Source organism: Panthera tigris, chromosome B2 (assembly GCF_018350195.1).
Source record: "Panthera tigris isolate Pti1 chromosome B2, P.tigris_Pti1_mat1.1, whole genome shotgun sequence".
Lineage (NCBI taxonomy): Eukaryota > Metazoa > Chordata > Mammalia > Carnivora > Felidae > Panthera > Panthera tigris.
The window spans coordinates 75,124,418-75,141,861 of NC_056664.1; the positions used below are offsets into that span (position 1 = coordinate 75,124,418).

Sequence of the window (17,444 nt, forward strand, 5' to 3'; positions counted from 1 at the left end):
ATTATGAGAGGAGGCTTTATTAAAGAGATTTATTCAGAAAGATCATTTCCTTCATCCCAAATCCAGCAAGGGGGACTTTTGAAGAAACACTAGTTTCTTGTACAACAAGAACTGTACAGGTGTTTCTTGCATTTGGGGCTCATGTGGTGGCCTGGGCAGTAGGATCACCTGCCTTCGCAGAGTTTGTTAGGGCAAAAGATATCATAGACCTTCCTGTGGGACCAAGTGGGACCATGTAGGAAAGAGGGCTGACCTGGAGCCACTCTAAATTCAGCCCAGGAGTGAGGGCACCCCAGCAGCTAGAGTTTCCAGAAATCCAGAGACTAAGGAAGAGTGAGCAGTCAGCTGAAGGAAAGTGAGTATCATTAAAGTACCCATAAACAGAGGGGCCATATAGTCCCGGCCCCTACTTTGATTTTGGCAGGGTGATAAACTGACAAGCAGTTGCACATAAAGGGGAGAATAAGAAAAGAGATCAATATTCCCCCAATCCCTGCAGAGACTAGCGGGCAGCGGGACCTAGCTGGCATAGGGAAGGAGATTTAATGTTATAACCAGGTTGGAGTTTCTTTTATTTCCAGACTGCAAACTTGAATTCTTTTGGGACTTTGAAGTGGTTGCTTGAGCAGAAACGTCTACCCAAGGATCTACTCAAGTGTTCATCTGAAGACAGGGAGGATGAATCCACTGAATGCATTTTAAGGGGCAACAGAAGAGAAAAATAAAATTGACGTTTGATCAGGTCCCACAGCTGCACCAGCTCAAAGTATGGATTATATATGCTTAGGTCGAAACAGTAAAGAGTAACGGTCTATTCGCTTGATGTTACATGTACTCCAGACTTGGAGGTAGGAGCGTTTAGAAAAGGAAAGAAAATATTTACTTGCCCAGAGTGCAGGGGTGTTAGGCTTCAGAAGATTGACTCATCAAATAAAAATACAATGAATACTTGAAAGAAAATACCCCATAAGATTTTCAGAGTTCTCAAGTGTCCATTAATCTTTTGTTCATGGTTGAAAGCAACTTTCGCACATGATTACTGTATTCCCCACAGTTATGACTTATCTTCAGACACCCCATAACAAACAATCAGGAGAAAGAAATGGTTTCCCTTAGGGAGCCCAGGCTTATGGGACATATTCAAGGTTTTGTTATCTGGGGGACCAACTTTCAGACAGGATGGTCATGTTATTTTTAGCTTATGTCAGGGTGCAAAGTGATTTTTCTTCTTGACTAGAGAATAAGAACTGCTTAGTCCTATTAGAAAGAGGGGAAAGTATGCATTTTTGCTTCTCCTTCCTTGCAAACATGATTCTTCAATCCATTATGGTGTTGCTGAGATGTGAAGTAAAAAACCAGAAGTTGAGCATCTTTTTATGAAATACTAAAATTATGGATTTTAGTTAAAGTCTGAGTTGAATTGTTGCTTGTGCCTCTGTTACCAAGATCTATGCGATTTTCACCTGACTGGAGAACATTAGTAAATTTTGTAACCCTTCAAGTGAAAATAATTTATAAGCTTCAAATAATCACTCTCCTCAAAGGTGCCTTTGTTTTCTTCATGTCCTTGGTAACAGCAAAAACAACAATTAAAGGCAGAGGTGGGGCAGGCTGAGGGGGCTGCTTCCTACAGGTAGCTCTATAGTTGCCTAGTTGATCAAGAAAGAAAAATTAGAGATAAGTGAGGATATGTGGGTGTAAACAGCACCTGTATTTCTATGAATATTTGTGTAGATACCCCCCCCAATATAATTCTCTTGTGTGGAAGAAAAAAAAAAAACAAAGCAACAGGTGAATCTGAAGATCGGGATGCTGTATCATGTAAACCGACATATATTCCAACCAGTGCTCCTCTAAAGTCTCCATTAAATTACCTCAGTAGGAGAGGATAGTTAACCCATGTTTCTGGGAGTCTGAAGCATAGGCCAAGGCCACCAGAAGCAAATATGTATTTCTCTTGAACATTCATTTGATATTTGCAGTTTACTCTATAACATATCTGTACTTATTTAATTTGAAAATATAACCTTCTAAGTCTTTTAAATGCATTCTTTTGAATGCATTTTAAGGGGCACTGGAAGAGAAAAATAGGATTGACATTTGATCAGGTCCCACAGCTGCACCAGCTCAGAGTATGGATTATATATGCTTAGGTTGAAACAGTAAAGAGTAACGGTCTGTTTGCTTGATGTTACTTACATGTACTCCAGACTTGGATGTAGGAACATTGAACCGGGAGGATGAGCCAGGTATGTCCTGAGACTTGGGGGGCTGATATCCCCAGTCCTCGGCAGGCAGAGCAAGGAACTGGCATTTCTGACTGTTGCTGTGCAAGGCTCTGTCTGGCTGTCTTCTGGCCAGTCCTTCCTTGCAGTTGAGAAGGCCCGGGGGAGCCTGGAGCCTGGCTGGCCTTGCTCTGCCAGACTCTGTCTGCTTGTAATTAGGGACTGTACTAGGTTGGCAGTGGGTATGGTAGGTGGAAAAACTAGAAAAGACAAAGACATACACCTTAGTTTAAGAATCCCAGACAAAGGAGGATATGATGATCATGAGAAAGTGTAGCCTTCCTATGGTTCGGTCTGGAGCTCTTAAATAAACCACTGCTTTGGTTTAAATTTCCTTTTCCGTGGAACAGAGATTGGAATACCTGGTCCTTCTCCTTTTGGCTTATTTGTCAAAAGAATGATTCAGCTCAGGGCTGTAAAGAACAGTGTGTGCTGTTTGGAGACAGATAGCATGAGCAGTAAATACAAAGTAGGCTCATTTGCCAGATCGTCCTCAAAGTGATTTAAGATATGGCCAGTCTCATTCTCCTTAGCCCTATTATGGTGAATGTTTCACAGACTCCACTAATTAAAATGGAAAGGGTGGTTGTTTCCCTAGTATTGTTAAAATGGTAATTCACCTGGCCATGATGTTTTATAATAACAACTCTATAAATCAGCATGAGAGTTCAGGGAGAGGCAAAGTCTTATCCTGAGGGAATCTGACTTATATACTCATTATTAAAGTGAGAGAGTCAGGTAATCCACATGACAGGATTTGAATGAAGGGAGACAATCCTCATGGGCTTGGGCAGGACTCTGGTGGGGGGGACTGAGCATTATTCTCAAAGGTTGGCAGGAATCCAGAGTAGGGGGTAGATGGCAGTCCAGGCTGGCAGGTGGAATAGAGTAGGCAAAGCTCAGAGGACTGTCTTTGAGCCCTCCCCCACCTGGCCCCTTGCTGTAATGAGCCTCTCTTTCATGATAATCCTATTCATGTATTGTCTGCCTGTGTCATCAGGCTTTTGCATTGCACCTTAACGTCTCTGTGTGTGTATTTGAAGGGGTGATATTTAACAGAGGAGAGTTTGGTTTCAAATAGAAGCCTGAATTCTTTCAGGGCATAGGCCTTGACTTTTGAAACCCCACAAAATCTTTCATAATGGAACTCATAGTGTTTAAAATATCCTCGTTGGGCTGAATGGACCCATATTCATTTTAACATGTTCTTCTTGAAGGACATGTTGATGAGAACGTCACAAATTGTTGAAGATGGCATATAGTGGGGTAGGTTAATGACATTTCAAAAAGGGTTTTCTTTCCAGAAATTTTTTGTTGTTTAGTTACAGTAAAAGTGGTTGGTTTAGTAAGTCAATTTTCATGGGCTTTCTAGGACAGTTTATTATTTATCTATTTTTCATTTTTATTTATGTTTTTTTAATGTTTATTTATTTTTGAGAGGCAGCATGAGAGCAGGGGAGGGGTAGAGAAAGAGGTAAAGAGAGGATCTGAAGCAGACTCCAAGCTGTCAGTGCAGAGCCCAGTGTGGGGTTCAAACCCACGAACCATGAGATCATGACCTGAGTTGAAGTCAGACGCTTAACTGACTCAGCCACCCAGGCGCCCCTATGACAGTTTAAATAATCAAAACTGTATTAGTTTGCTAGGGCTCTCATAACAAAATATCAAAGATTGAGTGGCTAAAACAATAGAAATTTATTTCCTCACAGTTCTGGAGACTTGAAGTCCAAGATCAAGGTGTCATCAGGGGCTGGTTTCCTCTGAGGGCTGAAGGAAGGATGTGTTCCAGGCCTCTCTCTCTCTGGTTTGTAGGTGGCCATCCTCTCGCTGTCCCTATGTGCACAAGTGGCCCTGGCATCCCTCCCTGTGTCCTTATTACTTTTTGTAAGAACACCAGATTGGATTAGGGCTCACCCTAAGGGCCTCATTTTAACTTCGTTCCTTTTGTAAAGGCCCTGTCTTCAAATGTAGCCACATTCTAAGGTTTCGGGGTGGTTAGGGCTACAACATACAAATTTTAGGGGGACACAGTTCAGCCTGTGACAGTACTATATCCATACTGCACTGTACACACACACACACACACACACACACACACACACACGTGTACACACACACAATTTTTACAAATAGACACACATCATTGAGTTCGTGATGTGATATTTTATTAAGTTACAGAATCATAGATTCTGTAGAAGAAAATCTCACCACATCCCTCTGAGTCCTTTCCTTTGCTTTCAGAGAGGATGGATGTCTAAGCCATTTCGGGGAGCTTTCATGCGAATGCAATGGACCGAGACAGTGTAATGCAGACCCACGTAAAAGTATCTGCCTCCTATGAACATGTTGATGTCACTGTCAGCTTTCCTTTCTTGCAGAGGACTGCCTTTACTGTGAGATTATCTCTTTGTCACTTGGAAGGTGCTTAAAATGACTTTTTGCTTATGGAATGATAATTATTAATAATAGTCGTTTTCAAAAAATGTCCTTATTTGGCAAAATAAAAATATTGGCAGTCCTGTCTTGCAGATCCATAAATTCTAGCTGGTCTCCAGAAAACATTCCCCAGAGACTGGAGCCCGTTTTAGAAGATTATGGTGTTTCCTCTCTGTGACTTTAAATGCAATCCACAAGAAGGCTCTGGAAGCTTGGGAATAGTAACTTGTAATGGACTTCTGCTGAAATGAGGTTGGCTAATGACAGGGACAACAGAAGGTGAAGCTGGTCAAAAGGAGAGCTTGTGAAGCAATCAGTGTGTCTCCAGGACTGGTGGAGGTAAGGGGACCCAAGCCAGGGCTGCACCAGTATTCCCCTCCCCCCCCCCCCCCCCCCCCCCCGCCCCCACCGAAGGCTCTCTCTGGTATGCAGGAGGAAGATTCCTCACATCCTGGATAGAATATTCCTTTTGCATGGAAAGGGCTCACCACAAGGGCTCTGGAAAAGAACAAAGCTGAATCCTTGAAAGCTGGCCATTGCAGAAGGACCCACACTGGGAGGGATGCCTGGATGTCCCCCAGGGTGGTCTTTTGCTTCAGGAGCTCTCAATTACACTTTCCCCAAGGACATTGGTTGGGAAGTGCTGATTTTTATTATTTTCTTATTAGAAAAAATTTTTTAGAACTTTTAAAAGTTTTGGCAAAATATGTATAACATAAAATTCACATTGTTGTGTAACCATCACCACTATCTGCCTCCGGAACATTTTCATCATCCCAAACTGAAACTCTGTATCCACTAAATGATAACTTCCCATTCCTGCTTCTCCCAGACCTCAGCAATCACCATTCTACTTTCCGCCTCTGTGAATTGAGTACTCTATGTTCCTCGCGTAAAGGGAATCCTGCAGTATTTGTCCTCATGTGTCTGGCTTATTTCATTAGCATAATGTCTTCAAGGCTCATCCATGTTGTCACATATGTCAGAATTTCTTTTTAAGGCTGAATAATACCCATTGCATGGATATACTGTGTTTTGTTTATTCATTCAACTGCCAGTCTGCATTTGTACTGCCCCCCCCCCCCCCCCCCCACTTATAGTTATTGTGAATAATGCTGTTGAGGACACTGGTGTACAAATAGCTGTTGGAGTCTCTGCTTTTGACTCTTTGGGGTATAATTCCAGAGCTGAAATTGAGGGATTATAAAGTATTCCACGTGTAAATTTTTGAGGAGCTAAGAGCGGCACCATTTTACCTTTCCATCAGCAACGCACAAGTGTTCCAGGTTCTCTCTATCCTTGCTAACACTGGTTATTTTCTGGTTTTGTTTCTGTTTTTGTTTTATAACAGCTATCCTAATGGGTGTGAAGCGAAAACTCATTGTGAAATACTGCTTTGTGATAGTTGGTTTTTTGATTTGACTCTAGTACTTTTAAACATACTTTTTCTGGGAGCACCTGGGTAGCTCAGTCGGTTAAGTGTCAGACTCTTGGTTTTGGCTCACATCATGATCTCATGGTTAGTGAGTTCGAGCCCCGCTTTGGGCTCCATGCTGACAGTACAGAGCCTGCTTGGGACTCTCTCTCCGCCCCTCCCCTGCTCTTGCTCTCTCTTTCTCTCTCAAAAATAAATCAACTTAAAAAAAAAAAAACAAATAACAAATAAAAAACATACTTTTTCCGAAGGGTTAGGAATAGAGCAAAAATAGTATTGGGGACCCAGAAAACCTTAACTATAACAGAGTGGTCAACTTGGGATTCCACTGTTTTGTTCAATATGCCTAGAATTTCTTGAAGTCCAGACCAAGGAAAGTGAAGTCCAGAAAGAGGTAGGAGTTAAACGTATGGCATTTCTGTGGTGGGGACCCCAGCCCACCATGGAAGTGGCCTCATTTGTGGCTACAGTAGGACGTCCGTGTTGGGATATAGAACAAATAGCACGGCACCCTGGCACTTGTGTAGTGGGGTAGAGTAGAGCCCTGTTTTATTATGTTACATAACTCCTTTGCTCTATTCCACAGTATCAATTAATCTTTGGGTCTTAAAGTTTGTTTCCCAGACCACGTAAAGCATGTTCTCTGCTCTGCTTGGCCATTTTATTCCTTATTGTAATTCACCGAATTGATGCCATGGTTATAAATCATTCTCCTCCACTTGGTTAGTGTGTCCCAGTTCATTACCTTTCTCAGCCCTGGAGGATTGTGAAAACCTAGCTTCCTAAATCTTCAGAGCTGGGGCTGAAGCCTGGTTGCTGGGAGCAGTGTGCCTGCCGCCCCCACACCTACCTCAGAGCTATGACTCGTCTCTTCTCTGGAAATCCTTTCCAGATGGAGGCTTCATGGCTTCTCTCTGGAGTGTGTTTTCCCCTGTGTGGGTATGTTTCTCTTCTCGATGTCCAGCCAAAGTTTCTGTTAGGATGGGAGAACTCTGCTCTCAAGTTCAGGGTCGACTAAGAGAATGAAAGATAATTTGGGGGCGTCTCCACCATAGGAGAAACTAATTCAACAAGTATTGCATTTCTGCTATGAGCGAGGCCTTGTGGGGGTTGCTGGAAATACAACAGTGAGCAAAGCAGAGGAGGCCCTGCCCTGTTGGTGCTTATGGAAAAGAGACCAGAGGGAAGAGGAGGGCACTGGAGGACTGGTCCATGCAGTCCTATCATAGTCTGTGCTGTGGTGCAATGCAAAGATCTATCACCATCTCCAAAGATTCTCCAAAGGGCTCAGGGATAGTCATTGTGTCCTAGTACCTAGTAGTCATGCAGTAAGCATTTGCTGGATTGAACTAGGGAGACTGACAGAGTCAGGAAATGCTAACTTTAAAAATTACTTTCTAGTCTATTTACTATTATGTGGCTTCCCAGAGCATTAAGGGGAGGAGGTGGATTTAGGAATCCAAACCACTGTCCTCCCTGAGGCACCAGCTGGTGGAAAAGGGATGCCCACTTGTTAATGAAGCATCTCTCCATTTCAGGTGTTGGCTGAAGTTTATCTGCACAAAATCTTAAGTCCTGTTTCTGGTTTTGGAAGTTGTTCTTCTATTGGCATTGATTCTGATTTTAAGACCGAGGTAGACCCCAGGCTTGAGAAACCTGCTCCATGTTTTGCTCCTGGAAACAAGTTACTGCTGTGCAGCAGAGACATGGGGATAGACAGGAAGAAGATGCACCCAGAATTTCTCTGCCAGCTGTCAGTCACCACATTTTTGAGGTCTGATGGGTAGCTGAGTACTTTCTAGGAAATACCCAAGAACTGCATAAAACTTGATAATGTAGAGAAATTTGGGAATATGTCCATTTCAGAAGGAAAGAGGTGTGTGCGTGTGTGTGTGTGTGTGTGTGTGTGTGTGTGTGTGTGTGATATCTCTAGGCTGAACTGAGTGGCTAGATTCAGACTTCAAAAGTAAGATGCACACTCAAGTCAAAAGATAGCAGGAAGAGAATACTTCAAGGTCCCAGAAGCAAGATCTCTTTAATTGGAAGAAATAAAAATCCACACCATGTGAAAGAAGTTGCTTACTTAAAATGGATTCACAGAAAAGAAATCTGCAAACTTGAGATTTAAAGTGATGAGTACAAGTAGAAGGTAGTGGGTTACACAGAATCTATAAAAAGGAAAAGTAAACTGGAGAACAAGACCATGTCTGCATTTTTTTAAAGCACTGTCCTGGGAGGAGACTACAGAGACTCTGATTTTGGAAGTTAAGGCATAATTTCTTGCTGGGATATGTTGCTTTTAGAAGTGCTTTAGGAATACCCAGGGACTCTGGTCTATCATGAGCCTGACTCATAACTTTGTAGACTCTCATCTGATCTCTGTGTGATCCTACCCACTCAGGTGTGGGCAAGGTGGGTGCACCATTAGTCTTGACTTGGGGGCCTACTCACATCTCTGTGCAATAAGGGAATTAAGCTTCTAAAGCTGTGATTCATAAGTTCTGACCTGAGGCTCGCCAGCCACCAGAATCGGCCTAGCCAGGCTTTACCTTTGGTTTCTCAAATGCCTTTGCTTGGAGAGAGAAAGGGTGATGGGTGAAGAGAGTGACTTCTCTGTGTTTCGCTGGGGACGGTTGTTCCTAGGAATAGAAGAAAGAAAGAGATAAGAACACATAACTAATGAGAAATTTATGGCCCAGACCGGAATGGAGATTGGCATCCTGGGTGACATGCCCACTACTGGAGTTTGGGGGTTGACGGGAAAGAAGATAGTGTGGCTGCAGTTGGAAATTTTGATCTCAGATCTGAATGGGTTGTTAGGTCTTCCTCCACACATGCTGGTTACTGTGGGGCTTTGGATCTATGACATTGGCCAGCAGCTTCTTGGAGTGACTTTCTGGCCATGCTGTCAGGTGTGTGTGTGTGTGTGTGTGTGCACATGCATGCTCATTTTTTAGGGTTTATAAGCATCTTTTGGATCTTTCCTTAATGTTCCAGTCCTGTGGCTGAGTTGGTGGTTACTTGAAAAACACATCTGTTGATGTTTACACCTTAATATGGAAATCAAGGTCCAACTTCAAGGAAACAGCCCCCATGGGCATGTGAACCCATCATGGCCCTGCAAAGGTATCAGTGAAGAGCCTTTATTCACTCCATAGAAAGGTCCATGTCCACATGCATCTTCCCAATTTGAAAGAGGTGGAGAGAATTGCTTGACCTGTCTTTACGAAGGACAGAGTGTGCCCAGGAGTGGTGTGGGAAGCTGGGTTGGAGGAGGAAAGATGAGATAATTGGAAGAAGGGATGAAAGTGTTGGGAATGTGTATGGGAGAAGGGGTGATGTTGACACGGCTGTGAGAGTGTCTGACGCCTGCTAATCATTCTGTCTGTGTTTGGGTTTGAGATCTTTCTCCCTCCTCCAATGCTATGAATTGGCCTCAACTACCACGTGTGCACCTGGAAAAGGTAACTTCCTTTTCAGGTGTGGTTTTGAGGTGCCCTCACAATTCGTCACGGTTGCTGTTATTGGCAGGAGTGCTTTCAGCTGCTCAAAAGAGCAATTGGTCTCCCTGCTGCCCCAGGAAGCTCGCTTAGGATTCATTTCCTCTCAAGAAGTTGTTTCTGGTGATGCTAATATTATGAAGAAATCTGACATTCAGGGAATTTGGGGAGGGGGTTGTCAGGAGCAGCAGAGGCACCGAAGGCAGCTGTGTTTGCTATGTTCCGGAGACAGCAGCTGCCTGCTTGTCAGCTCCCCTGTGAGCTCGCCGCGGTGCTGTCTTCCACACGGGGTGTTAGGGCCCAGACACTGGGTTCCTCACCATGTGAAAATATCAGACTCTGGAGGCTGACATTTGGCATTTCCCAAATGGGGAAACGGTGCCAGCTCGTGTTTCTGCAAAGCTCAGATAAGCAACCCCAGGCTTTGAAAATGGACATTATACAAAACACTGCCAGACTGCAGTCTTCTGTTTCTTTCATGTCCTTGGGGATTTGGTGGCCCAGGCTGATTAATTTGGGATGTGGATGAAAAATGTTGCCTTCTGGGCTTTTTCAAGGGTGCTTGGTGACTGCTTGAGAGGAGAGGCCAGAGACACGGTCCTCCAAATCTAACTGTGAAGTTTAAGAACCAAGATGAAATAGCTCGTGAAAACAGAAGCCTCACCCCTGCCCCCTTTTATCTAAAGCCTAAAATGGTGGCGGCTCTGGGAGAGGTTGTCCGGCTTGTCTTTCTGCTTCCCTGGAGAACCTCTGATAGGCTGGCTCTGCTTTTCACTCCTTCTTGTCTCCAGGTGTCTTTCAGCCCTCTACTCCTCTCTTAAAGGACGGCCTTTCCTCTTTCAGGATCTTTGCACATGTGACTTTCATTATGCTTTGGTCTCTATCCATCCCTAAATAGTTCTTTTAGATGAACAGGAATAGTGTAAGGGGGAGAAAAGAAGGAATGGGAAAACTCTTTCTCTGTGGTGGGTAAGGGCTTGAGATTTCTAGATATCTGCCTTTTTGTACAGATATAGCCTGTTTGCTAGTTCCTGGCCAGCCCTGTGAGGGTGGTGGTAATGCTTCTTTCTGACTTGAGAGAGTAGCAGGGAGACCTGCTGGGCCTGTGGGCCTGGGCAGCCACAGATGGGGGTCACTGCTGTGCAGATGTGGACAGCAGCTGACACAGAGGATGGAAAACACTCACTTTTATTTCCTTCATTGTTTTATGTACTTTTGCTATTTTTCTGTTATCCATTTTGACACTAGATGAAGCCTACTGCCTTTCTTTGCTCTGCTTAATACATTGGCTATAATGCCTGATTTCCCATAAAAATGAGATGATCAAACCAGACTTCATACTATTTTGCTTAAAAAATTGGAGAGGTTATTACCATATTTTTGACTTGATGGAATAGCGTGAATCCCATGATGTCCCTATTTCTCATTAAAACTTTTAAAGCATCTAAATGAATGCCTTTTGAGTTATTTTTATTATAATCGTGTTCATTTGTGTAGGGCACACAGATCAATGAACCACATAGTGAATTGGATAAGAATTGGCTGACAGGGGAGTTGGTGATGCTTGAAGAAGAAGTCTAGCTTTTCTATCTCAGACTTGCACTTCTTAGCTTATAATAATAGTGCTGGCTGCTATGTATTGATCTTAACTGGGTCCTGGCTACCCATACTTCATGCAACATCACATGTAATCTGATGAAGTTTTGGGGGGATGGGGGTTCATGGGGTCTGGAGCTGATGACCAAGAAAGAATTCTTGAAGACGTCTTTGGTGCAAAAATGTGACTTTATTAAAGCATGGGGACAGGACCCATGGACAGGAAGAGCTGTACTGGGGTCCTGTTGGGTAACTCATTATATACCCTCAGATTGGGAGGGGGTCAGGGATAGAGTAAGTCTCTAAGGAATTTTTGGAAGTAAGGTTTCCAGGACATTGAGGGGCTAGCGGTTGCTAGGGAAACACCATTTATTACCATTTAATAAAACCTCAGTCATGAGACCCTTCAGATGTACATGGGGGTTGGTGCATAAGCTTGGGTTATGATTGCCAGCATATATCTTGGGAGCAGTTGAGATAAAGGAAGCTGGCTTATGGGATCCTGGAGTTTGGGATAATGTTAAGCTAAGGTTCTTTTTTGCCCCTGGCAAAGTGTCATCCTTGAGGCACCTGAGCTCCTAGAGGGTGGTCACTCTGCAGTCTCAAGGGCTTATCAATGGACGGTAGGCAGTAAGGGAATTTAATTTTTCATTTGCTTTAGTTTCCCATATCACCATGGTAAGCACTTATACGCCTTTCCTTTGTTCTTGGGTAGCCAGGAGTGTCCGAGGAATATCACACGTATTCTACCTGTGGTGTGTGTGTGGGTGGGTGGGGGTGGGGGGAATGTTACCTTGTGCTTTTCCCCTCTGTCTGCCTCATGCTCCCTCATCATAATCTTTACAGCAACTGCATGAAGTAGGTACTGTTATCATCATCATATTCCTGATGGGAAAATTGAAGCTTAGATCTTTTTTTTCCCCATTGCTATAAAGGAGGGTTAGAAAACTTTTTCTATAAAATAGCAGAAAGTAAATATTTTAGGCTTTTTGGGCCATGCTATGTCTGTTGCCACTACTCAGCTCTGCTGTTGTAATGCTAGAGAAACCATTAAAAAAATATAAAACGCAACAAGGATGGCTGCTGTGTTCCAGTAAAACTTTATTTAGGGACTCTGATATTTGAATTTGAATTTTCTTACATCACAAAATATTATTTGAAAATTATTTTCAACCATTAAAAAATATAAAAACATTCTTCAGTTGGAGGCTGTACAAAAACAGTTGGTGGGCCAGATTTGCTGACTCCAGTGTAGATGAGAGTTTGCAGGGAGGGAAGGAGGAATGAGTTAGGATGGGCTGGTATGAAGCACATTCTTACCAGAGGGAATAGCATGTGTGCAGGGACAGAGAGCATGAAGTCTTTGAGGAACTGCAGGAAATACAAGCACAGTTTGGTAGGGTATGAGGCAAGATAAGAGGACACCAAGACCCGAGTCATGACCTTGTAGGAACTTTCAAGGATTTGGGGCTTTGTCCTTAGGGCAATGGGAAGCCATTAAAAGTATTAAGCAAAGGAGTGACAGGGGCTATTTGTTTTTTTACAAAGATTACTGGCTGATAAGTGAAGAGTAGATCACAAAGGGTAAGAGTAGAAGCAGAAAAACCAGTTAGGCAGCTCAAGAAGGGGACCGGGTGGGTGATGATGGTGTCTTCTAGGGACTGTAGCCAGAACCATTTCCGGGCAATATATAGAATGGTGGTGGAGCAAATATGAAGACCCAGGTCTCCCAGCTTCAAATCTAGTGTCATTTCCTGCATGGTGTGAAATTCTCCACATTCTTTTTTTTTTTTTTAATATATATATTTTTTTAATGTTGATTTATTTTTGAGAGAGACAGAGACAGAATGCAAGTGGGTTAGGGGCAGAGAGAGAGGGAGACACAGAATCCGAAGCAGTCTCCAGGCTCTGAGCTGTCAGCACAGAGCCCAAAACGGGGCTTGAACTCAGGAGCTGTGAGATCATGACCTGAGCTGAAGTTGGACGCTCAACCGACTGAGCCACCCGGGGGCCCCTCTCTACATTCTGAAATGGACATGATGTTTATCCGATCTACCATTTATCTCTGAACCCTAGGACTGAAGAGCTACTCTCTCACACAATTCTTTTCCTCTGGAAGAAGTACTCATAAGTGAGGATAGTGTTTCTTATGTTTGAGATGCTAATTTTCATTTCCTGAGGAAATTTATTGAGAGAAATAATCTCTTGTTCAAACGATACAAAGACCAAAGATAATACTGTGGTAATGGTTTTATGTTATTTTTGTGCTGGTGCTAGAAAGGTTACTGAATACTTACTTAAAGGTCAGCTTTTCTTTTTTTTTTTTTTTTTTTTTTATTTATTTTTGGGACAGAGAGAGACAGAGCATGAACGGGGGAGGGGCAGAGAGAGAGGGAGACACAGAATCGGAAACAGGCTCCAGGCTCCGAGCCATCAGCCCAGAGCCCGACGCGGGGCTCGAACTCACAGACCGCGAGATCGTGACCTGGCTGAAGTCGGACGCTTAACCGACTGCGCCACCCAGGCGCCCCAAAGGTCAGCTTTTCTTAAAATTTGTGTAGCTTTCTTTCCCAAATGAGAAATGGTACATTCTCATCTGCCTTTGAAAGAATGATTTGTTTGACTGGGCACTCAGTTCTGATACTGGCATGTATCTCTGGATCAGAGCACACCATCCTTTGAACAATATGATGCTGAGGGGTGAGAGTCTATTTCTATGGGGTCCAGGACCGGGGAATGAGGAAGAAAGGAAAAGGGAAAGATGAGACTCATGCCTTGGGGCAGAGGGGTGGTGGTGATTTTGCCTCAGCTTCTCTAGGGGTTGTGTCCTAGAGGCAGCAGTGGGTGATATTGACCCAAGGTGGGTAGGAGAAGGGGAACATCAGAAAGATCTTGGAGGTGAGACCCTATGGTTATAACTTCTCAGTGAATCTTAGTTTTGGCTGATCTTTCATTCAAATTTTCCCTTATATTACTGCTATTTGTCACTTTGTATTATTTCTTCAATATAAAGCAAGGTCTGTGGGATCTGGGTCTGTATCTCAAACATCTCCTCCCGTCCCATAATGAGTACTGTCTTGTACACAGTAGGTGCTCAGTATTGAATACTGGCTCTGTTGACCTGTCAATTTTGGCATCCATGCTGCACAGTGCAACTTCTTGTCTCAGTGAAGTCAGAGTTTTTAAATCTAAAATCATCACAAAGACACTCAGGACATCCTGAGGACAGGACAAATTTCAGGAGTAAGCAGTAGGAACGATTCGGGCTTCCACTGAGGATCTTTTCCCATTATGGGACTTTTGGTTGACCACTTCTCTTTTCTCCCCTCCCCCACCCCCAATTTCATTAGACATTAGTTGCTTGTCTTTATTTTTGCATAGCAGGTGCTCAGTATATGTATACTGTGCTAGTTCACTTCTGGTACTGATTTTATTTATTCTCTGTAGGTTCTTTGTGTACTCATGTAGGTGTAGGTAGGTGATGGGGCTGAAGTTGTAAGCTTGGAGACTTTGGTATACTGTCTCCTTCCTTCTCTTCCTTCTTTTATCAGTTATTGAAAGGGGCGCCTGGGTGGCTCAGTCGTTTGAGCGGCTGACTTCGGCTCAGGTCATGATCTCGCGGCCCGTGAGTTCGAGCCCCACGTCGGGCTCTGTGCTGACAGCTCAGAGCCTGGAGCCTGTTTCAGATTCTGTGTCTCCCTCTCACGGACCCTCCCCCGTTCATGCTCTGTCTCTGTCTCAAAAATAAATAAACATTAAAAAAAATTATCAGTTATTGAAAGTTGGTTATGTGCCAGGCATTGAGTTAAGTTCTGGGAGACAACAACAGAAGACATGGTGTCTGATTTCAAATCCATTCCAATCTAGTAGAGATAAAAGGAAACAATGGCTATTTGGTATGAAGTATAGGCAGCCAGTAAGGACCTCTCCCTGACCTCATGGATGGGACCTCCCTGAGGCCTTTCCCTTCTGAACTTTTAATTTTTTTTTTTTTAACGTTTATTTATTTTGGAGACAGAGAGAGACAGAGCATGAATGGGGGAGGGGCAGAGAGAGAGGGAGAAGCAGAATCAGAAGCAGGCTCCAGGCTCTGAGCCATCAGCCCAGAGCCCGATGCGGGGCTTGAACTCACGGACCGTGAGATCGTGACCTGAGCTGAAGTCGGAGGCTCAACCGACTGAGCCACCCAGGCGCCCCCCTTTCTGAACTTTTGAATGTAGGTCAAGAGCAATGAGAGTAACTGTGCAGTTGAGGATGAATTAACAGGTTCTACACTTGCCTTTCTCCATTTTTGCAGGGTAGAGATGTCTGCCCAGAGGTTAATTTCTAACAGAACATCCCAGCAATCTGCATCTAATTCTGATTACACCTGGGAATATGAATATTATGAGATTGGACCAGTTTCCTTTGAAGGACTGAAGGCTCATAAATGTAAGTCTTATATAATTCCCCATTGTAAACATAATGTATTTGTCTTAACTTGTGAAGTTCCCAGTGATGAATTTTCCTGAACATTCTTTTTACACAACTCTGTTCCCCCAAACCCCAGAAAGCACCCCCTTCCAAACAGCCTGGTTGCTCAGAGATGGTATTACATGAGGGACAAAGAACTTGAAAGATTCCCTTAATGGAGGAACATGAATCAGTGTCATTCTCAAACTGAGATTCTATTCTATTTTATTTTATATTTTATTTTATTTTATTTTATTTATTGTTTAATTTACATTCAAGTTAGTTAGCATATGGTGCAACAATAATTTCAGGAGTAGATTCCTCAATGCCCCTTATGCATTTAGACCATCCTGCCCACTCCTGAAACCCCTCCAGCAACCCTGCTTGTTCTCTATATTTAAGAGCCTTTTATGTTTTGTCCCCCTCCCTGTGTTTATATTCTTTTTGCTTCCCTTCCTTTATGTTCCTCTGTTTTGTCTTAAAGTCCTTATATGAGTGAAGTCATGTGATATTTGTCTTTCTCTAACTGACTAATTTCACTTAGCATAATACCCTCTAGTTCCATCCACGTAGTTGCAAACGGCAAGATTTCATTCTTTTTGATTGCCTAATAATACTCCAGTGTGTGTGTGTGTGTGTGTGTGTGTGTGTGTGTGTGTGCGCGCGCGCGCGCGCGCATGTGTGTGTGTGTGTGTGTGTGTGTGTGTGTATCACATCTTTATCCATTCATCCATCGATGGACATTTGGGCTCTCTCCATACTTTGGCTATTGTGCATAGTGCTGCTATAAACATTGGGGTGCACGTGCCCCTTTGAAACAGCATACCTGTATCCCTTGAATAAATATCTAGTAGTGCAATTGCTGGGTCATAGGGTAGTTCTATTTTTAATTTTTTGAGGAGCCTCCATACTGTTTTCCAGAGTGGCTGCACCAGTTTGCATTCCCCACTAACAGTGCAAGAGGGTTCCCATTTCTCCACATCCTCACCAGCATCTATAGTCTCCTGATTTGTTCATTTTAGCCACTCTGACAGGTGTGAGGTAGTATCTCATTGTGGTTTTGATTTGTGTTTCCCTGATGATGAGTGATGTTGAGCATTTTTTCATGTGTTGGCTGGCCATCTGGATGTCTTCTTTGGAGAAGTGTCAATTCATGTATTTTTCCCATTTCTTCATTGGATTATTTGTTTTTTACGTGTTGAGTTTGATAAGTTCTTTATAGCTTTTGGATCCTACCCCTTTATCTGGTATGTCATTTGCAAATATCTTCTCCCATTCCATAGGTTGCCTTTTAGTTTTGCTGATTGTTTCCTTTGCTGAGCATAAGCTTTTTATTTTGATGAGGTCCCAGTAGTTCATTTTTGCTATTGTTTCCCTTGCCACTGGAGATGTGTTGAGTAAGAAATTGCTGTGGCCGAGGTCAAAGAGGTTTTTGCCTGCTTTCACCTACAAATTGAGATTCTTTTCAAAGTATTAATGTTTCCAGCTCTCCCAAACTGTGTGAACATTTGGGCCATCAGAAAGTAGTCTGGAACTATTTTGAAGAACCTTCTTTTCTAACACATGGTCAATAGCATCCTTTCATCTCTGCTGGTTTTCTGAGGCTGCAGAGAGCATTCTGTGTGTGTGTTCATAAGGACAGACTAGAATCGCCTGTGACAATTCCTAACTCTGTGTGATAGGCATGAATTGTGCTTCATGTGATTGGAGCGATTAATGAGCCAGCACAGAGCAAGGAAA

The 17,444-nt window shown here is 43.3% G+C and overlaps 1 protein-coding gene across 1 annotated transcript in view; it reads left to right on the forward strand.

Annotated features, from left to right (window-relative positions):
* Nucleotides 1-17,444, forward strand: part of MRAP2 (melanocortin 2 receptor accessory protein 2) — a 54,763-nt gene that overhangs the window by 8,322 nt on the left and 28,997 nt on the right. Inside the window, exon 2 of the mRNA XM_042985312.1 lies at nt 15,550-15,683. Within this exon, the coding sequence (XP_042841246.1) occupies nt 15,557-15,683 (127 nt within the window). The 5' untranslated portion in view covers nt 15,550-15,556. The remainder of the gene's footprint in view (nt 1-15,549; nt 15,684-17,444) is intronic.